Source organism: Ranitomeya imitator, chromosome 4 (genome assembly GCF_032444005.1).
Source record: "Ranitomeya imitator isolate aRanImi1 chromosome 4, aRanImi1.pri, whole genome shotgun sequence".
Classification (NCBI taxonomy): Eukaryota; Metazoa; Chordata; class Amphibia; order Anura; family Dendrobatidae; genus Ranitomeya; species Ranitomeya imitator.
The window spans coordinates 681706477-681725712 of NC_091285.1; the positions used below are offsets into that span (position 1 = coordinate 681706477).

General features: G+C 40.7%; 1 protein-coding gene across 1 annotated transcript in view; it reads left to right on the forward strand.

The window, feature by feature from the left end:
* Positions 1 to 441: 441 nt before the first annotated feature.
* LOC138677344 (coxsackievirus and adenovirus receptor homolog) overlaps positions 442 to 19236 on the forward strand; it is a 51191-nt gene continuing 32396 nt past the window's right edge. The window contains exon 1 of the mRNA XM_069767399.1: positions 442 to 594. Coding sequence (XP_069623500.1) covers positions 531 to 594 — 64 coding nt within the window. The 5' untranslated portion in view covers positions 442 to 530. The remainder of the gene's footprint in view (positions 595 to 19236) is intronic.

The window sequence follows — 19236 nt, forward strand, 5'->3', positions numbered from 1 at the left end:
TTTTATATATTCATGTACTGATGGTAGTTCTGATGATGTATTCATGTACTGATGGTGGTTCTGGAGATGTATTCATCTACCAAAGATGGTTCTATTGATATATTTAAGTACTGATAGTGGTTTGGTGATATTTCAGGCATAAAAACAGTGAAATATGGAACAACAGATGTGAAACTACCAATATTTTCTAAGCCTATTGCTTATTATTTACACAGCAGTTTGAGCTTCATAACTTGTGGAAAGCCACAGGTGATATTCATCCTCCTCTATGGAGGTACAATACGTGTTTTTACCTGCATACATGATTATTAGCATTTTATTACATATTTCTGAGCAGATATTATTTGTATAAGATATAACAGATAATTAACCCAGAAGCAGAAACTCCAGGAATCTCACGTGAGCTGTAAGAAGAGAACGGAATTATCGGAAAGTGAAAGTATCTCTGCAGATAAAGCTTCTGCATTCTCCGGAGTGACAGCGACGTCTTGGGCACAAAGCTGCAAATCTGTAGGACGACAAAAACCTCGATGTCAGGGACAGCGGAGGTTGTGATCTGCTTCGTAATCTTGGATCTGGTCAGGACAACGACAGGTAAGACGTCAAATCGTTTCTATGTAATCAAGGAAAAAAGCTGAAGCTAATATTCCAGACTAATCACTTCTGTAGAGACGAGGACTCAAAATTCTTACTCAATGACTACAACAGAGGGCGGATAAGTGACATAAAAGTACAAGAGAAGGTTACGGATGAAGAAATCACAACACGGGAATAATAATTTTTCCTTTATTTTTAAAAACAACTTAAATACTAGTGATGAGTGAACGTGATATCCAAGTATCTTGGGTGTGATCTAATAATATGTTCGATTCCACGTGGCATTATTATTCACGGCTGTTAGACAGACGCAACACATGAGGGGATCGCCTGTTAGGAAATCTCTGCATGTGTTGCTGCTGTAGAACAATCGCGAATCATTAAGCCGCATGGAATCGAACATATTATCCGAGCACACCCACGATACTCAGATAACATGTTGTTGCTGTATAATATCACTACTGTAATACTGCCCCTATATACAAGAAGATAACTACTGTAATACTGCCCCTATGTACAAGAATATAACTATTATAATACTGCTCCTATGTACAAGAATATAACTACTATAATACTGCCCCTATGTACAAGAATATAACTACTATAATACTGCTCCTATGTACAAGAATATAACTACTATAATACTGCCCCTATGTACAAGAATATAACTACTATAATACTGCTCCTATGTACAAGAATATAACTACTATAATACTGCTCCTATGTACAAGAATATAACTACTATAATACTGCCCCTATGTACAAGAATATAACTACTATAATACTGCTCCTATGTACAAGAATATAACTACTATAATACTGCCCCTATGTACAAGAATATAACTACTATAATACTGCTCCTATGTACAAGAATATAACTACTATAATACTGCCCCTATGTACAAGAATATAACTACTATAATACTGCTCCTATGTACAAGAATATAACTACTATAATACTGCTCCTATGTACAAGAATATAACTACTATAATTCTGCCCCTAGGTTCAAAAATATAACTACTATCACACTGGCCATATGTACAAGAATATAACTACTATAATACTGCCTCCTATGTACAAGAATATAACTACTATAATACTGCTCCTATGTACAAGAATATAACTGCTATATAATACTGCTCCTATGTACAAGAATATAACTACTATATAATACTGCCCCTATGTACAAGAATATAACTACTATAATACTGCCCCTATGTGCAAGAATATAACTGCTATATAATACTGCCCCTATGTACAAGAATATAACTACTATAATACTGCTCCTATGTACAAGAATATAACTGCTATATAATACTGCCCCTTTGAACAAGAATATAACTACTATAATACTGCCCCCTATGTGCAAGAATATAACTACTATAATACTGCTCCAATATACAAGAATATAACTACTATAATACTGCCCATATGTACAAGAATATAACTACTGTAATACTGCCCCTATATACAAGAATATAACTACTATAATACTGTCTCCTATGTACAAAAATATAACTACTATAATAATGCTCCTATGTACAAGAATATAGCTACTATAATACTGGCCATATGTACAAGAATATAACTACTATAATACTGCTCCTATGTACAAGAATATAACTACTATAATACTGCCCCCTATGTGCAAGAATATAACTACTATAATACTGCCTCCTATGTACAAGAATATAACTACTATAATACTGCTCCTATGTACAAGAATATAACTACTATAATACTGCCTGCTATGTACAAGAATATAACTACTATAATACTGCTCCTATGTACAAGAATATAACTGCTATATAATACTGCTCCTATGTACAAGAATATAACTACTATAATACTGCTCCTATGTACAAGAATATAACTGCTATATAATACTGCCCCTATGTACAAGAATATAACTACTATAATACTGCTCCTATGTACAAGAATATAACTACTATAATACTGCCTCCTATGTACAAGAATATAACTACTATAATACTGCTCCTATGTACAAGAATATAACTGCTATATAATACTGCCCCTATGTACAAGAATATAACTACTATAATACTGCCCCCTATGTGCAAGAATATAACTACTATAATACTGCCTCCTATGTACAAGAATATAACTACTATAATACTGCTCCTATATACAAGAATATAACTACTATAATACTGGCCATATGTACAAGAATATAGCTACTATAATACTGCCCCCTATGTGCAAGAATATAACTACTATAATACTGCCTCCTATGTACAAGAATATAACTACTATAATACTGCTCCTATATACAAGAATATAACTACTATAATACTGCCTCCTATGTACAAGAATATAACTATTATAATACTGGCCCCATATACAAGAATATAACTACTATAATACTTCTCCTATGTACAAGAATATAACTACTATAATACTGCCCCTATGTACAAGAATATAACGATTATAATACTGCCCCTATGTACAAGAGTATAACTACTATAATACTGCTCCTATGTACAAGAGTATAACTACTATAATACTGCTCCTATGTACAAGAATATAACTACTATAATTCTGCCCCTATGTACAAGAATATAACTACTATAATACTGCCCCTATGTACAAGAATATAACTACTATAATACTTCTCCTATGTACAAGAATATAACTACTATAATACTGCCCCTATGTACAAGAATATAACTACTATAATACTGCCCCTATGTACAAGAGTATAACTACTATAATACTGCTCCTATGTACAAGAGTATAACTACTATACTGCCTCCTATGTACAAGAATATAACTACTATAATACTGCCCCTATGTACAAGAATATAACTACTATAATACTGCTCCTATGTACAAGAATATAACTACTATAATACTGCTCCTATGTACAAGAATATAGCTACTATAATACTGCTCCTATGTACAAGAATATAACTACTATAATACTGCTCCTATGTACAAGAATATAACTACTATAATACTGCTCTTATGTACAAGAATATAACTACTATAATACTGCTCCTATGTACAAGAATATAACTACTATAATACTGCTCTTATGTACAAGAATATAACTACTATAATACTGCTCCTATGTACAAGAATGTGACTACTATAATGCTGCTCCCTATGTAGAAGTATAGAACTACACAAGGTGTGATGGGCCCCTCTGCAGCAGACCCTCGGCCTGCCATTCAGCCCATTGTTACCCAGCAGTCCCCCCCAGTAAAGCCTGGAATTTTTTAAACATATTTTTTGTTATGAAGTTAGAAGGTTTAAAAGTTGACCAATGATTTATCACATTTGAAATGACTTTGAGGGGTCTATATGACAGAAAATACCCAAAAAAGTCAAACCATTCAAAAAACTACACCCCACAATGTGCTCAAAACCACATTCAGAAGTTTATTAATCCTTCAAGTGCTTTACAGGAATTAATGGAACGTGAAAGGAAAAAATAAACATTTAACTTTATTCACAAAAAAATTAACTTTAGAGACACATTTTTTTTATTTTCACAAGGGTAACAGTAGGAAATTAACTTTAATATTTGTTGTGCAATTTTTCCTGAGCATGCCAATATTCCATATGTAGGGGAAAACTACTGTTTCAGTGCTCAGCAGGGCTTGGAAGGGAAGGCGCAACATTTTGCTATTTGGATGTAAAATTTGCTGGAGTCATTAGGGGACACCATCTCTAGACCCCTTAAAGATCTTTTATAGATGTGTGGTGAGCACTTTGAACCCCTAGGAGCTTCACAGAAGTTTCCGACATAAAGTCGTGAAAATAAATAAATTGAATTTTTCCTACAAAAATGTTCTTTTAGCCCAAAATTTTGCATTTTCACTAGAGTAACAGGAGAAAATGCACCATACAATTTGTTGTGCAATTTCTCCTGAGCACGTCGATACTCAATATGTGGAGGAAAACTACTGTTTGGGCGTATCGCAGGGCTTGGAAGAGAAGGAGTGCCGTTTGACTTTTTGAATGCAAAATTTGCTGGAATAATTGGCGAACACCATGTCACGTTTAGTGAGCCCCTGATGTACCTAAACAGTGAAAACACAACTTTTGGAATCTACACCTATCAATTAATGTACAGTGCCTTGCGAAAGTATTCGGCTACCTGGAACTTTTCAACCTTTTTCCAAATATCATGCTTGAAACATAAAGATACCAAATGTAAATTTTTGGTGAAGAATCAACAACAAGGGCAACACAATTGTGAAGTTGAACGAAATTTATTGGTTATTTTAAATTTTTGTGGAAATTCAAAAACTGAAAATCGGTTATGGGTTAATCTTCCCGACAGACAGGGCTACGATGTCACATTTAAGCTCATGCTTAATCTGGACAGATTCTGGGTCAATTTCCCCAAGTTTAGGGACACAGAGCTGGAATAAATGTATCTTTATTTTGATTTCCTAGTCCGATACCGCGATTGTCAACATAATCTTCTGGAATGAGGGCGTTCCTCAGCAGGACATTATGGTGTGGCTCAGGAGGTATTGTGATCTCGTCTTTGATCTCACCAACAACAGAGATGATGATTATTTCATGGACAAAGGGATGGAATTTCTTGGTTAACGTTCGCCAGTGGTACAACATCATTGCCCACTTACCCAGCTCTTTATTGGTAGGTAGAAAGGTGTGTTCTTCTGTCCTGGGCAAATGTGGCAAATGCCTGTACAGTGGTGAAGTGAAGCCTGTGCAGGGAAGCCAGCTACGTATCTGCTGCTGCAGACTGTCCGAACATCAGGTGTACCCTGTGTGGTAAGATCGGCCACCCTCACGGGGACAGTCCAGACAGCTAGCACAATATCTAAAAGGATTTTCCTGCTGAGGATTTGGTAGCAGGAGCAGAGGTTTAGGAGGAGGTGGCTTTATTTCAGGGACATTACCGACCAGATCAAAGGCCCACCAGAGGCTCGCTCATGTAACTCCAGAGCAGTAGTGTTCACAATGTGCGCAGGGGAACATGGAGGTGATCCCTCAAGACCAGGAGTCACAGTCATTATCACCATTTATATCTGAAGAAAGTAAGATCATACAGGGCAAAAAGTGGAAAAAGAACATGACCTTCCACAAACCTAAGGTGGAATATAACACTGAGCACTATACCAGGAAAAAAGTCCTGAGTGCTCCAGGTGTAATTTTCCTGTCCAATAGGTTTTGTTGTTCTGTCTAAGTCAGAAGGGGATTTCGAGAAAGATCTGAAAAGAATAGAAGCCAGTGTGACAGCCTCCCTCACCTAAAGATACGCCCTTAACTGTTGACACTCAGGTAGAATCTTAGGCTACTTTCACACATCAGTTGTTTGCCGTCAGGCACAATCCGGCGAGTTTTGAAAAAAACGGATCCATTTTTTTTTTTACGCCGGATCAGTTTTTTTCTCATAGAGTTGTATTAGCGCCGGATTGCGCCTGATGACCAAATGTTTCATCCTTTTTTTGCCAGATCTGTCCAAAATTTCTATTCCGGTGGATGGAGAAAATGTCCATAGGAACATTTTTTCTGTCCGGCGAAAAAACGCCCAGCGACGGTTCCAGCAATAAACGGATGAAACTGAGATGTGAAATAACGAATCCGGCCTCCGAATCTGGTTTTCCAGGCCATACCCATTTAAATGATGCACATTTTCCGTTCTGGGGTCCCTCTCTCTCTCTCTCTCTCCTCTTTTCCCCAGAACAGGAAGTCCAAATTGTATGCCCCATAAACAAAAACAGATCCAGCTGAAAAACGGATCCGAAGCATCAGTTTTTCACAATTTGCACCGGATCCATTTTTTAAAAAAATAGGTGGATTATGCCTGAAGGCAAAAACCTGATGTGTGAAAGTAGCCATACAAGGAGACCATTGGTAAACAAAAAAAAATCTCACACGGACTTATGATGACGGACTTTACTTTTCTATTCCTCTCATATTGTACTGTGACGGCATGTTTTCTTTAAAAATGATATGTACTAATGTGAACAGAATTAAGGCTATGCAGACAAGACATGCAGTGTATGACCATCTTAGATATCTGTATGTAGATGTCATTTTTCTGTAGGAGACACTTCTGACCCCTCAGTGGCTGATAAGAGAGGCTAAAGGTACCATTACACTAAACGACTTACCAACGATCAGGACCAGCGATACGACCTGGCCGTGATCGCTGGTAAGTCGTTGTGTGGTCGCTGGGGTGCTGTCACACAGACATCTCTCTCCAGCGACCAACGATCAGGGGAACGACTTCGGCATCGTTGAAACTGTCTTCAACGATGCCGAAGTCCCCGGGTAACCAGGGTAAACATCGGGTTACTAAGTGCAGGGCCACGCTTAGTAACCCGATATTTACCCTGGTTACCATTGTAAAAGTAATAAAAACAAAAAACAGTACATACTCACATTCCGATGTCTGTCACGTCCCCCGCCGTCAGCTTCCCGCACTGACTGTGTCAGCACCGGCCGTAAAGCAGAGCACAGCGGTGACGTCACCGCTGTGCTCTGCTTTACGGCCGGCGCTGACAGTCAGTGCGAGAAGCTGACGGCGGGGGACGTGACAGACATCGGAATGTGAGTATGTACTGTTTTTTGTTTTTTTTTACTTTTACAATGGTAACCAGGGTAAATATCGGGTTACTAAGCGCGGCCCTGCGCTTAGTAACCCGATATTTACCCTGGTTACAAGTGAACACATCGCTGGATCGGCGTCACACACCCCGATCCAGCGATGACAGCGGGTGATCAGCGACCAAAAAAAAGGTCCTGATCATTCCCCAGCGACCAACGATCTCCCAGCAGGGGCCTGATCGTTGGTCGCTGTCACACATAACGAGATTGTTGCTACGTCACAAAAAGCGTGATGTTGCAACAATATCGTTAACGAAATCGTTATGTGTGAAGGTACCTTTAGAGGGTCAATTATTCTCTTCACTGGCTGTGGAGCTTTATGCTGGGGTCACTATCTTGTTTACCACCAATAATGTGACTGCACATAGGATGGCGGAGGTGTTTATAGGAAGGTGTCTGGTCCTGGAAGTCACTGTTCATGGTAGATGGCTCCAGCTTATCAAGATCTTTGGGCCACAGAGGGTGACGGACAGGATTCAGGTGTTTAACCTCTTTACCCCCAAGGGTGGTTTGCACGTTATGGACCGGGACAATTTTTAAAATTCTGACCACTGTCCCTTTATGAGGTTATAACTCTGGAACGCTTCAACGGATCCCAGTTATTTTAACAATGTTTTCTCGTGACATATTGTACTTCATGTTAGTGGTAACATTTATTTGATTTTACCTGCGTTTATTTGTGAAAAAAATGGAAATTTGGCAAAAATTGTGAAAATTTCGCAATTTTCCAACTTTGAATTTTTATGCCCTTAAATCACAAAGTTATGTCACACAAAATACTTAATAAGTAACATTTCCCACATGTCTACTTTACATCAGCACAATTTTGGAACCAAAATTTTTTTTTTTAGTTAGGGAGGTATAAGGATTAAAAGTTGATCAGCAATTTCTCATTTTTACAACACCATTTTTTTTAGGGACTACATCATATTTGAAGTCACTTTGAGGGGTCTATATGATAGAAAATACCCAAGTGTGACACCATTCTAAAAACTGCACCCCTCAAGGTGCTCAAACCACATTCAAGAACTTTATTAACCCTTCAGGTGTTTCACAGGAATTTTTGGAATGTTTAACCCCTTAAGCCCCAAGGGTGGTTTGCACGTTAATGACGGGCCAATTTTTACAATTCTGACCACTGTCCATTTATGAGGTTATAACTCTGGAATGCTTCAACGGATCTTAGCGATTCTGACACTGTTTTCTCATGACATATTGTACTTCATGACAGTGGTAAAATTTCTTCGATATAACTTGCGTTTATTTGTGAAAAAAACGGAAATTTGGCGAAAATTTTGAAAATTTTGCAATTTTCCAACTTTGAATTTTTATGCCCTTAAATCACAGAGATATGTCATGTAAGATAATTAATAAGTAACATTTCCCACATGTCTACTTTACATCAGCACAATTTTGGAACCCAATTTTTTTTTGTTAGGGAGTTATAAGGGTTAAAAGTTGACCAGCAATTTCTCATTTTTACAACACCAATATTATTTAGGGACCACATCACATTTGAAGTCATTTTGATGGGTCCATATGATAGAAAATAACCAAGTGTGACACCATTCTAAAAACTTCACCCCTCAAGGTGCTCAAAACCACATTCAAGAAGTTTATTAACTCTTCAGGTGTTTTACAGGAATTTTTGGAATGTTTTAAAAAAAATTAACATTTAACTTTTTTTTCACAAAAAATTTACTTCAGCTCCAATTTGTTTTATTTTCCCAAGGGTAAGAGAAGAAATTGGACCTCAAAAGTTGTTGTGCCATTTGTTCTGAGTACGCTGATATCCCATATGTGGGGATAAACCACTGTTTGGGTGCATGGCACAGCTCAGAAGGGAAGGAGCGCCGTTTGACTTTTCAATGCAAAATTGACTGGAATTAAGATGTAACGCCATGTTGCGTTTGGAGAGCCCCTGATGTGCCTAAACATTGAAACCCCCCACAAGTCACACCATTTTGGAAAGTAGACCCCCTAAGGAACTTTTCTAGATGTGTGGTGAGCACTTTAACCCACCAAGTGCTTCACAGAAGTTTATAATGCAGAGCCGTAAAAATAAAAAAATCATATTTTTTCACAAATATTATCTTTTTTCCCCCAATTTTTTATTTTCCCAAGGGTAAGAGAAGAAATTGGACCTCAAAACTTGTTGTGCCATTTGTTCTGAGTATGACGATACCCTACATGTGGGGGTAAACCACTGTTTGGGTGCATGGCAGAGCTCGGAAGGCAAGGAGCGCCGTTTGACTTTCCAATGCAAAATTGACTGGAGTTGAGATGGGACGCCATGTTGCGTTTGGAGAGCCCCTGATGTGCCTCAGCATTGAAACCTCCCACAAGTGACACCATTTTGGAAAGTAGACCCCCTAAGGAACTTATCTAGATGTGTGGTGAGCACTTTGACCCTCCAAGTGCTTCACAGAAGTTTATAATGTAGAGCCGTAACAATAAAAAAATCATATTTTTTTTTAAATGATTTTTTTCTCCCCCAATTTTTTATTTTTCCAAGGGTAACTGAAGAAATTTGATGCCAAAAGTTGTTGTGCAATTTGTCCTGAGTATGCTGATACCCCATATGTGGGGGTAAACCACTGTTTGGGTTCATGGCAGGGCTCGGAAGGGAAGGAGCGCCGTTTGACTTTCCAATGCAAAATTGACTGGAATTGAGATAGGACACCATGTCGCGATTGGAGAGCCCCTGATGTGCCTAAACATTGAAACCCCCCACGAGTGACACCATTTTGGAAAGTAGACCACTAAGGAACTTATCTAGATGTGTGGTGAGCAGTTTGAACCCCCAAGTGTTTCACTACAGTTTATAACGCAGAGCCGTGAAAGTAAAAATTATTTTTTTTCAACAAAAATTATTTTTTAGCCTCCAGTTTTGTATTTTTCCAAGGGTAACAGGAGAAACTGGATTCCAAAAGTTGTTGTCCAATTTGTCCTGAGTATGCTGATACCCCATATGTGGGGGGGAACCACCGTTTGTTCATATGGCAGAGCTCGGAAGGGAAGGAGCGCCGTTTGGAATGCAGACTTAGATGGAATGGTCTACATTCATCACATTGCGTTTGCAGAGCCCCTGATGTACCTAAACAGTAGAAACCCCCCACAAGTGACCCCCATATTGGAAATTAACCCCCAAGGAACTTATCTAGATGTGTTGTGAGAACTTTGAACCCCCAAGTGTTTCACTGCAGTTTTTAACGCATAGCCGTTAAAATAAAAATTATTTTTTTTCCACAAAAATTATTTTTTAGCCCCTAGTTTTGTATTTTCACAAGGGTAACAGGAGAAACTGGACCCCAAATTTTTATTTTCCCAAGGGTAACCAGAGAAATTGGACCCCAAAAGTTGTTGGCCATTTTTTTCTGAGTACGCTGATACCCCATATGTTGGGGTAAACCCCTGTTTTGGCGCATGGGAGAGCTTGGAAGGGAAGGAGCACTGTTTTACTTTTTCAACGCAGAATTGGCTGGAATTGAGATCGGACGCCATGTCGCGTTTAGAGAGCCCCTGATGTGCCTAAACAGTGGAAACCCCCAATTCTAACTGAAACCCTGTTATGATCCGGTGACCTAGGAGCTGCATGAGAACATTCACTGGAGAAAGTGGCCACTGTACTGACCGCAATCCTGAACTAAACAGCGCAACTAGAAGTAGCCGTGAAGTGTACCTAACACACCTAGACACCTCGTCACAGCCGGAGAACTAAATACCCCTAAAGATGGAAATAGGAATATTATCTTGCATCAGAGAAAATCCCCAAAGGATAGACAGCCCCCCACAAATATTGGCGGTGAGTCGGAGAGGAAAAAACATACACAGGCAGAAAAACAGGATTAGCACAGGAGGCCACTCTAGCTAGATAGGACAGGATAGGACAGAGTTCTGTGCGGTCAGTATAAAAACCCTTCAAAACATCCACAGGAGAATATACAAAAACTTCCTACATCTTTACTAAAAGATGTAGGAGCGTAAATCTGCAACTCCAGTGAATCCTACAATCAGAGCAAGAATAAAACTGAAACAAGCACACTGGCAGTGTGCCACAGAAACAAAAACCAAACACTTATCTTTGCTGAAATAGGCAGCGAGCAGGAGAAGCCAGAAAGTGATCCAACACTTCACAAGGAACATTGACTACTGGCAAGGGCTAAAGGTCCTGCCCACTTAAATATCCCAGTCAGAATTGTAATCATCCGATACACCTGGCCAGGTCTGTGACTCAGACAACTGCATTCCCACCTACAACCACTGGAGGGAACCCAAGAGCAGAATTCACAACAAAACCCTAACCCAAACACACCACTAACCCTAGCATCAACCATAACCCTAACCATGCCCCTTTCCCGAACATGCCCCTAACCCTAATCTCAACCACATCCCTAACCCAACACACCCCTAACCCTAATCCAAACCCTAACTACACCCCTAACTCCAACACACCCCTAACCCTAATCTCAACCATAACCCTAACCACACCCCTAACCCTGACACACCCCTAACCCTAATCCCAACCGTAAATTTAATCCAAACCCTAACTTTAGCCCCAACCCTAGTTTTAGCCTCAAGCCTAACCCTAACTTTAGCCCCAACCCTAACTTTAGCCCCAACCCTAACTGTAGCCCTAACCCTAACTTTAGCCCCAACCCTAACCCCTACTTTAGCCCCAAGCCTAACCCTAACTTTAGCCCCAACCATAACCCTAACTTTAGCCCCAACCCTAACCCTAACTGTAGCCCCAACCCTAACCCTAACTGTAGCCCCAACCCTAGCCCTAACTGTAGCCCCAACCCTAACCCTAACTTTAGCCCCAACCCTAACCCTAACTGTAGCCCCAACCCTAACCCTAACTGTTGCCCAAACCCTAACTGTTGCCCCAACCCCAGCCCTAACTGTAGACCCAACCCTAACTGTAGCCCCAACCCTAACTGTAGCCCTAACCCTAACTTTAGCCCCAGCTCTAACCCTAACTCTAGCCCTCACCCTAACTTTAGCCCCATCCCTAACCCTAACTTTAGCCCCAACCCTAACCCTAAACCTAATGGTAAAATGGCAATAAATACATTTTTTAAATTTTATTATTTTTCCCTAACTAAGGGGGTGATGAAGTGGGGTTTGATTTACTTTTATAGCGGGTTTTTAAGCAGATTTTTATGATTGGCAGCTGTCACACACTAAAAAGACATATTTTGAGAGCTATAATTTTTCCATATTTTGGTTCACAAAGTCATGTGAGGTCTTGTTTTTGTGAGACGAGTTGACGTTTTTGTTGGTACCATTTTCGGGCACATGACATTTTTTGATCGCTTTTTATTCCGATTTTTGTGAGGAAGAATGAACAAAAATCAGCAATTTGTGAATTTCTTTTGGGGGGGTGTTTATACCGTTCCATGTTTGATAAAATTGATAAAGCAGTTATATTCTTCGGGTCAATACGATTACAGCGATACCTCATTTTTATCATGTTTTTATGTTTTGGCGCTTTTATACGATAAAATAGATTTGATATAAAATAATTATTTTTGCATCGCTTTATTCTGAGGACTATAACTTTTTTATTTTTTTGCTGATGATGCTGTATGGCAGCTCATTTTTTGCGGGACAAGATGACGTTTTCAGCGGTGCCATGGTTATTTATATCCGTAGTTTTGATCGCGTGTTATTCCACTTTTTGTTCGGCAGTATGATAATAAAGCGTTTTTTTGCCTCGTTTTTTATTTTACGGTGATCACTGAAGGGGTTAACTAGTGGGACAATTTTATAGGTCGAGTCGTTACGGACGTGGCAATACTAAATATGTGTACTTTTATTGTTTTTTTTATTATTTAGACAAAGAAATGCATTTATTGGAACAATATATATATTTTTTTCTTTATTTAGGATTTTTTTCTTTTTACACTTGTAAATATATATTTTTTTACTTCTTTACATTGCCCCAGGGGGGGACATCACATTATAGTGACAGATCGCTGACAGGCAGTGCAAGGAGGCTTCCCGGCCCCTGCTCTGAGCAGGCGCTTGCAAGCCACCTCCCTGCAGGACCCAGAAGGCCCCCCGTGGCCATTTTGGATCCGGGCCTGTGATCTCATCACGTTGCTCCGAGGGTCTCAGGGAAGCACGCAGGGAGCCCCCCTCCCTGCGCGATGTTTCCCTATGCTGCCGGAACGCTGCGATCATGTTTGATCGCAGTGTTCCGGGGGCTAATGTGCCGGGAGTGGTCCATGACCGCTTCTGGCACATACTGCCGGATGTCAGCTGTGATAATCAGCTGACACCCAGTGGAGATCGGCCACGCTCCCCCCGTGAGCGCTGTTTTTTTCTCTGTGCTATGTTGTGCATAAATATGTGATTCTTCAGAATTTGTTTTTAGTCTTTGCCTGATGAAGAGACCTGTGTAGTCTCGAAAGCTGCAATTTGTTACCATCTTTTCAGTTAGCCATTAAAAGGTATCAACCACTGAGGACTCGCAATTCTAAATATTTTTCTATCTACCGGCTAACACGGTACCAAGATATATATCTTTCCTGTATCAATTCTTGGAGGCAACTCCAATGCCTGATACTAAATATCTGTACTTTTCTCTTTTGAAAGCAGAAATAACTGTGGAGAAAGTTAAGGTGGGCATTGATAAGTTATATCTGAAGAAGACACCAGGTCCATATTGTATAACAGCTGAATTCTATAAGAAATTCAGAGACCACCTGGCTCCAATTCTTATGGATGTGTACAAAATGTGTTAATTAATCTGATGCCTCCATCCATGAGAGTGGCCTTCTAAAAGTAAAGAGCCAAGGGACATAAAGAACTGGAGGCCAATTGCCCTCTTGAATGTCGGCTGGAAGATTCTGTCAAAAATCCAATTTTCTAGGTTAGTCTGTATCATTGACACTGTTAGCAGAGTCTCAATTTTGCACAGCAAAAGGGCGGAACATCTCTGGAGCAGTGATCTTGACACGGTAGGTGTTTGAGAGATGTAAAGCTCTGTGGTGTTTGAGATATGTTGTTAGTCTGGACCAAGCTAAAGCCTTTGACAGAGTCGATCATGATTATCTGTGGGCCACTTTGTCAAAGTTCGTTATTCCTGGACAGTTTGTAGATCGGCTGAAAACTTTTTACAGAGGCAATGAGCTTTCCTCTGATTAATGGGTGACACGGTGACACTATTGGAGTTGATGCGGGGGTGAGATAGGGCTTACCCATTCTGTATAGTTTTGCCATAGACACATTTCTGAGGTCACTGCAGGAGTGTGATATTTGGGGTGACAGTCCTCTTCTTATTGCCTCTGAATGTTGTCGCCTTTGTGGATGAAATGATTGTGGTGATACACAATCCTCATGAGGTGCAAATGTTGTCTATGGCCATCAGAAATTACTCAGAGGCCTCCAGATCTCTGGTCAAACTTGAGAAGATTCAAGCTCATTAATTCTGATCCAGGCTTTGATCTACTGCAGTTTTCTAAGACCTCTACCCATATTAAGATCCTAGGGGTTAAATTCGAGAGGGAAGAAAATATCAAGATAAATTGGGAAGAAAAGTTGGAAACTGGAAATGTAAAGGTTCAGTGATGGAAAAACTGGAGACTGACCTATAAAGGGTCGCTATGCTGAAAACGTACCTAGTCTGCGTCCAATTGTGTCTCCATAATCATTCCTTTGATAAACTCTTTCTCTGCGAGGCTCTTCAGCCTGTTCGTTCAACTCTTGTGGGGGAGTTGGTTTGAACCTGCTAAAAAAGGGGAAAAACTTCCCTAAAGAGAGGGAGAGCTGGGTATTCTAAACACTAGGGTTTTCTTAGACTCCTTGTTTCTAAAGGTAAATTTGGAGCATGGACTCAAAACAGTAGCCCCCTGTGGGTGATTAATATCAGGTACTGGATATTGGCTTTTTGCAGAATTCCCATGTGCAGAGTATTGCAGTAGTTTAGGTATCCATGGCTACATCCACTCTTATAATGACATTTAGTTAGTGAGACAGCTCTCAGTGGTCGTAACTAGGGTTGAGCGAAACGGGTCGTTCATTTTCAAAAGTCGCCGACTTTTGGCAAAGTCGGGTTTCATGAAACCCGATCCGACCCCTGTGCGTGGTCGGCCATGCGGTACGCGACTTTCGCGCCAAAGTCGCGTTTCAATGACGCGAAAAGCGCCATTTCTCAGCCAATGAAGGTAAACGCAGAGTGTGGGCAGCGTGATGACATAGGTCCTGGTCCCCACCATCTTAGAGAAGGGCATTGCAGTGATTGGCTTGCTGTCTGCGGCGTCACAGGGGCTATAAAGGGGAGTTCCCGCCGACCGCCATGTTACTGCTGCTGATCTGAGCTTAGGGAGAGGTTGCTGCCGCTTTGTCAGAAGCAGGGATAGCGTTAGGCAGGGTCCATTAACCACCAAACCGCTTGTGCTGTAGCGATTTCCACTGTCCAACACCACCTTCGGTGTGCAGGGACAGTGGAAGCTACATTTTTTTTTTCTCAGCGCTGTAGCTCATTGGGCTGCCCTAGAAGGCTCCCTGATAGCTGCATTGCTGTGTGTACGCCGCTGTGCAAACCAACTGCTTTTTTCAAAGCACAAATCCTGTTGTTCTGCACAGCTATCTTGTTTGTTTGTCCACACTTTTTATTTAATTTGTGCATCAGTCCACTCCTTATTGCTGCCTGCCATACCTGGCTGAGATTACTGCAGGGAGATAGTAATTGTAGGACAGTCCCTGTTTTTTTTTTTTTTTTGTGGGAGATTAAGATTGGCATTTCTGCTAGAGTGCCATCCCTGTGTGTGCCATCTCTCACTCAGTGGGCCATAGAAAGCCTATTTATTTTTTTGCTTGATTTGGGTTCCAAAATCTACCTGAAAAAATCACTACATCAATCAGTGGGAGAAAAATATTGGCCTCTGGGCTTGTGTGCCACTCCTGACTCCTGTGTGTGCCATCTCTCACTCAGTGGGGCATAGAAAGCCTTTTTTTTTTTTTATTTGGTTTCTAAATTGTCCTTGAAAAAATCATTTTATTTTATTTGGTTTCTAAATTCTTCCTGAAAAAATCATTTTATTTTATTTTGTTTCTAAAGTCTCCCTGAAAAAAATAAATAAATAAAATAAAACAGTGGGAGATTAATATTGCCCTTTCTGCTTGTGTGCCAGTCTTGACTCCTGGGTGTGGCATCTCTCTCTCTCTCTCTCTCTCTCTCTCAAATTGTGGGCCATAGAAAGCCTATTTATTTTTTTGCTTGATTTGGGTTCCAAAATGTACCTGAAAAAATCACTACAGCAATCAGTGGGAGAAAAATATTGGCCTCTGGGCTTGTGTGCCACTCCTGACTCCTGTGTGTGCCATCTCTCACTCAGTGGGGCATAGAAAGCCTTTTTTTTTTTTTTAATTTGGTTTCTAAATTGGCCTTGAAAAAAATCATTTTATTTTATTTGGCTTCTAAATTCTTCCTGAAAAAATCATTTTATTTTATTTTGTTTCTAAAGTCTCCCTGAAAAAAAAAAAAATAAAACAGTGGGAGATTAATATTGCCCTTTCTGCTTGTGTGCCAGTCTTGACTCCTGGGTGTGCCATCTCTCTCTCTCTGTCTCAAATTGTGGGCCATAGAAAGCCTATTTATTTTTTTGCTTGATTTGGGTTCCAAAATCTACCTGAAAAAATCACTACATCAATCAGTGGGAGAAAAATATTGGCCTCTGGGCTTGTGTGCCACTCCTGACTCCTGTGTGTGCCATCTCTCACTCAGTGGGCCATAGAAAGCCTTTTTTTGTTTTTTTATTTGGTTTCTAAATTGTCCCTGAAAAAATCATTTTATTTTATTTGGTTTCAAAATTCTTCCTGAAAATATCATTTTATTTTAATTTGTTTCTAAAGTCTCCCTGAAAAAATAAAAAAAAATAGATGGGAGATTAATATTGCCCTTTCTGCTTGTGTGCCAGTCTTGACTCCTGGGTGTGCCATCTCTCTCTCTCTCTCTCTCAAATTGTGGGCCATAGAAAGCCTATTTTTTTTTTGCTTGATTTGGGTTCCAAAATCTACCTGAAAAAATCACTACATCAATCAGTGGGAGAAAAATATTGGCCTCTGGGCTTGTGTGCCACTCCTGACTCCTGTGTGTGCCATCTCTCACTCAGTGGGCCATAGAAAGCCTTCTTTTGTTTTTTTATTTGGTTTCTAAATTCTTCCTGAAAAAATCATTTTTTTTAATTTTGTTTCTAAAGTCTCCCTGAAAAAAAAAAAAAAATAAAACAGTGGGAGATTAATATTGACATTTGTGCTTGAGTGACAGTCCTGCGTGTGTGGCATCTCTGTGATTTGGTGCCACAGAAAACAGAGTGTGTAACATTGTGCCTGATTTTCCTTGTGGTCTCACCAACCTGTAAAGGGATATTGAAATCATACTGAAGTTATAGGTCACCGTGTAAGTTGTTTGACAGCAACAAACAAAGTTACTTTGGTTAAGTTTTTAAAACAATGAGGAAGTCTGGTGCAAGAGGTCGTGGCCGTGGGCGTTCATTGTCAGCTGGTAATGATGGTAGTGGTAGTGGAGCATCAGGTGGTCGTGGGAAAAAAAATATTTCACCTAAGTCTGGAGCTGTGGAGCCAGGTTCGTCGTCTGGCTACACAAGGCCTCGAACGCTCTCTTTTCTGGGAGTAGGAAAACCGCTTTTAAAGCCGGAGCAGCAACAGCAAGTTTTGGCTTACCTTGCAGACTCAGCCTCTAGCACTTTTGCCTCCTCTTCTGAAACTGGTAAATGTAAAAGCAGCGCGTCGCTTGTGGATGTTCACGGTCAGGGACAAGTCGCTTCCTTGTCCTCTTCAGCAAAAACAACAACAAGAGAGAAGGATGCAGCAGGCGACACAACGGGTTACTCCATGGAGCACTTTACACATACCGTCCCTGGCTTAGAAAGTGAAACACTTAACAGGCCATGCCCATTACAAGTAGATTCTGACATGGAGTGCACTGATGCACAGCCACAGCCTGACTACTATGCTGGTCCTTTGACTCAGACCACAACATTGCCCTCTCAGGGTACTGATCCACAATCAGACCCTGATGAGACTATGTTGCCCCGTCACGAACGCTATACCACCGACCGACACGGTGACACAGACGAAGTTGCACACGAGCTAGAAGAGGAGGTAATAGATGACCCAGTTGTTGACCCCGATTGGCAGCCATTGGGGGAACAGGGTGCAGGCGGCAGTAGTTCAGAAGCGGAGGTGGAGGAGGGGCCGCAGCAGGCATCAACATCGCAACAGGTTCCATCTGCCGGGCCCGTATCTGGCCCAAAACGCGTGTCAAAGCCAAAACCTGTTGGAGGACAGCGTGGCCATCCGGTTAAAGCTCAGTCTGCAATCCCTGAAAAGGGATCCGATGCTAGGAAAAGTGCAGTCTGGCATTTTTTTAAACAACATCCAATTGATCAGCGCAAAGTCATCTGTCAAAAATGTTCAACTAGCTTAAGCAGAGGTCAGAATCTGAAAAGTCTCAATACAAGTTGCATGCATAGATATTTAACCACCATGCATTTTCAAGCCTGGACTAACTACCAAACGTCCCTTAAGGTTGTAGCACCCTCGGCCAATGAAGCTAGTCAGCACCGCAACATCCCTTCCGTCACTGTAAGGCCACCATTTTCCGCACCACCGGCAGTATCTGTGCAGGTTTCTTTGCCAGCCAAAAGCAGTCAGGGTCAGGGGATCACCAGTTTTGTAGGAGGAAATATTGCATCTAGGGCACCGGCGGAAACAATACCGTCTCCAACCGTCTCTCAGTCTGCCATGTCCACCGGCACACCCGCAAGTTCCACGATCTCCAGCTCTCCAGTCCAGCTCACCCTACATGAGACTCTGGTTAGAAAAAGGAAGTACTTATCCTCGCATCCGCGTACACAGGGTTTTAATGCCCACATAGCTAGACTAATCTCGTTAGAGATGATGCCCTACCGGTTAGTTGAAAGTGAAGCTTTCAAAGCCCTGATGGAGTACACTGAACCACGCTACGAGCTACCCAGTCGACACTTTTTTTC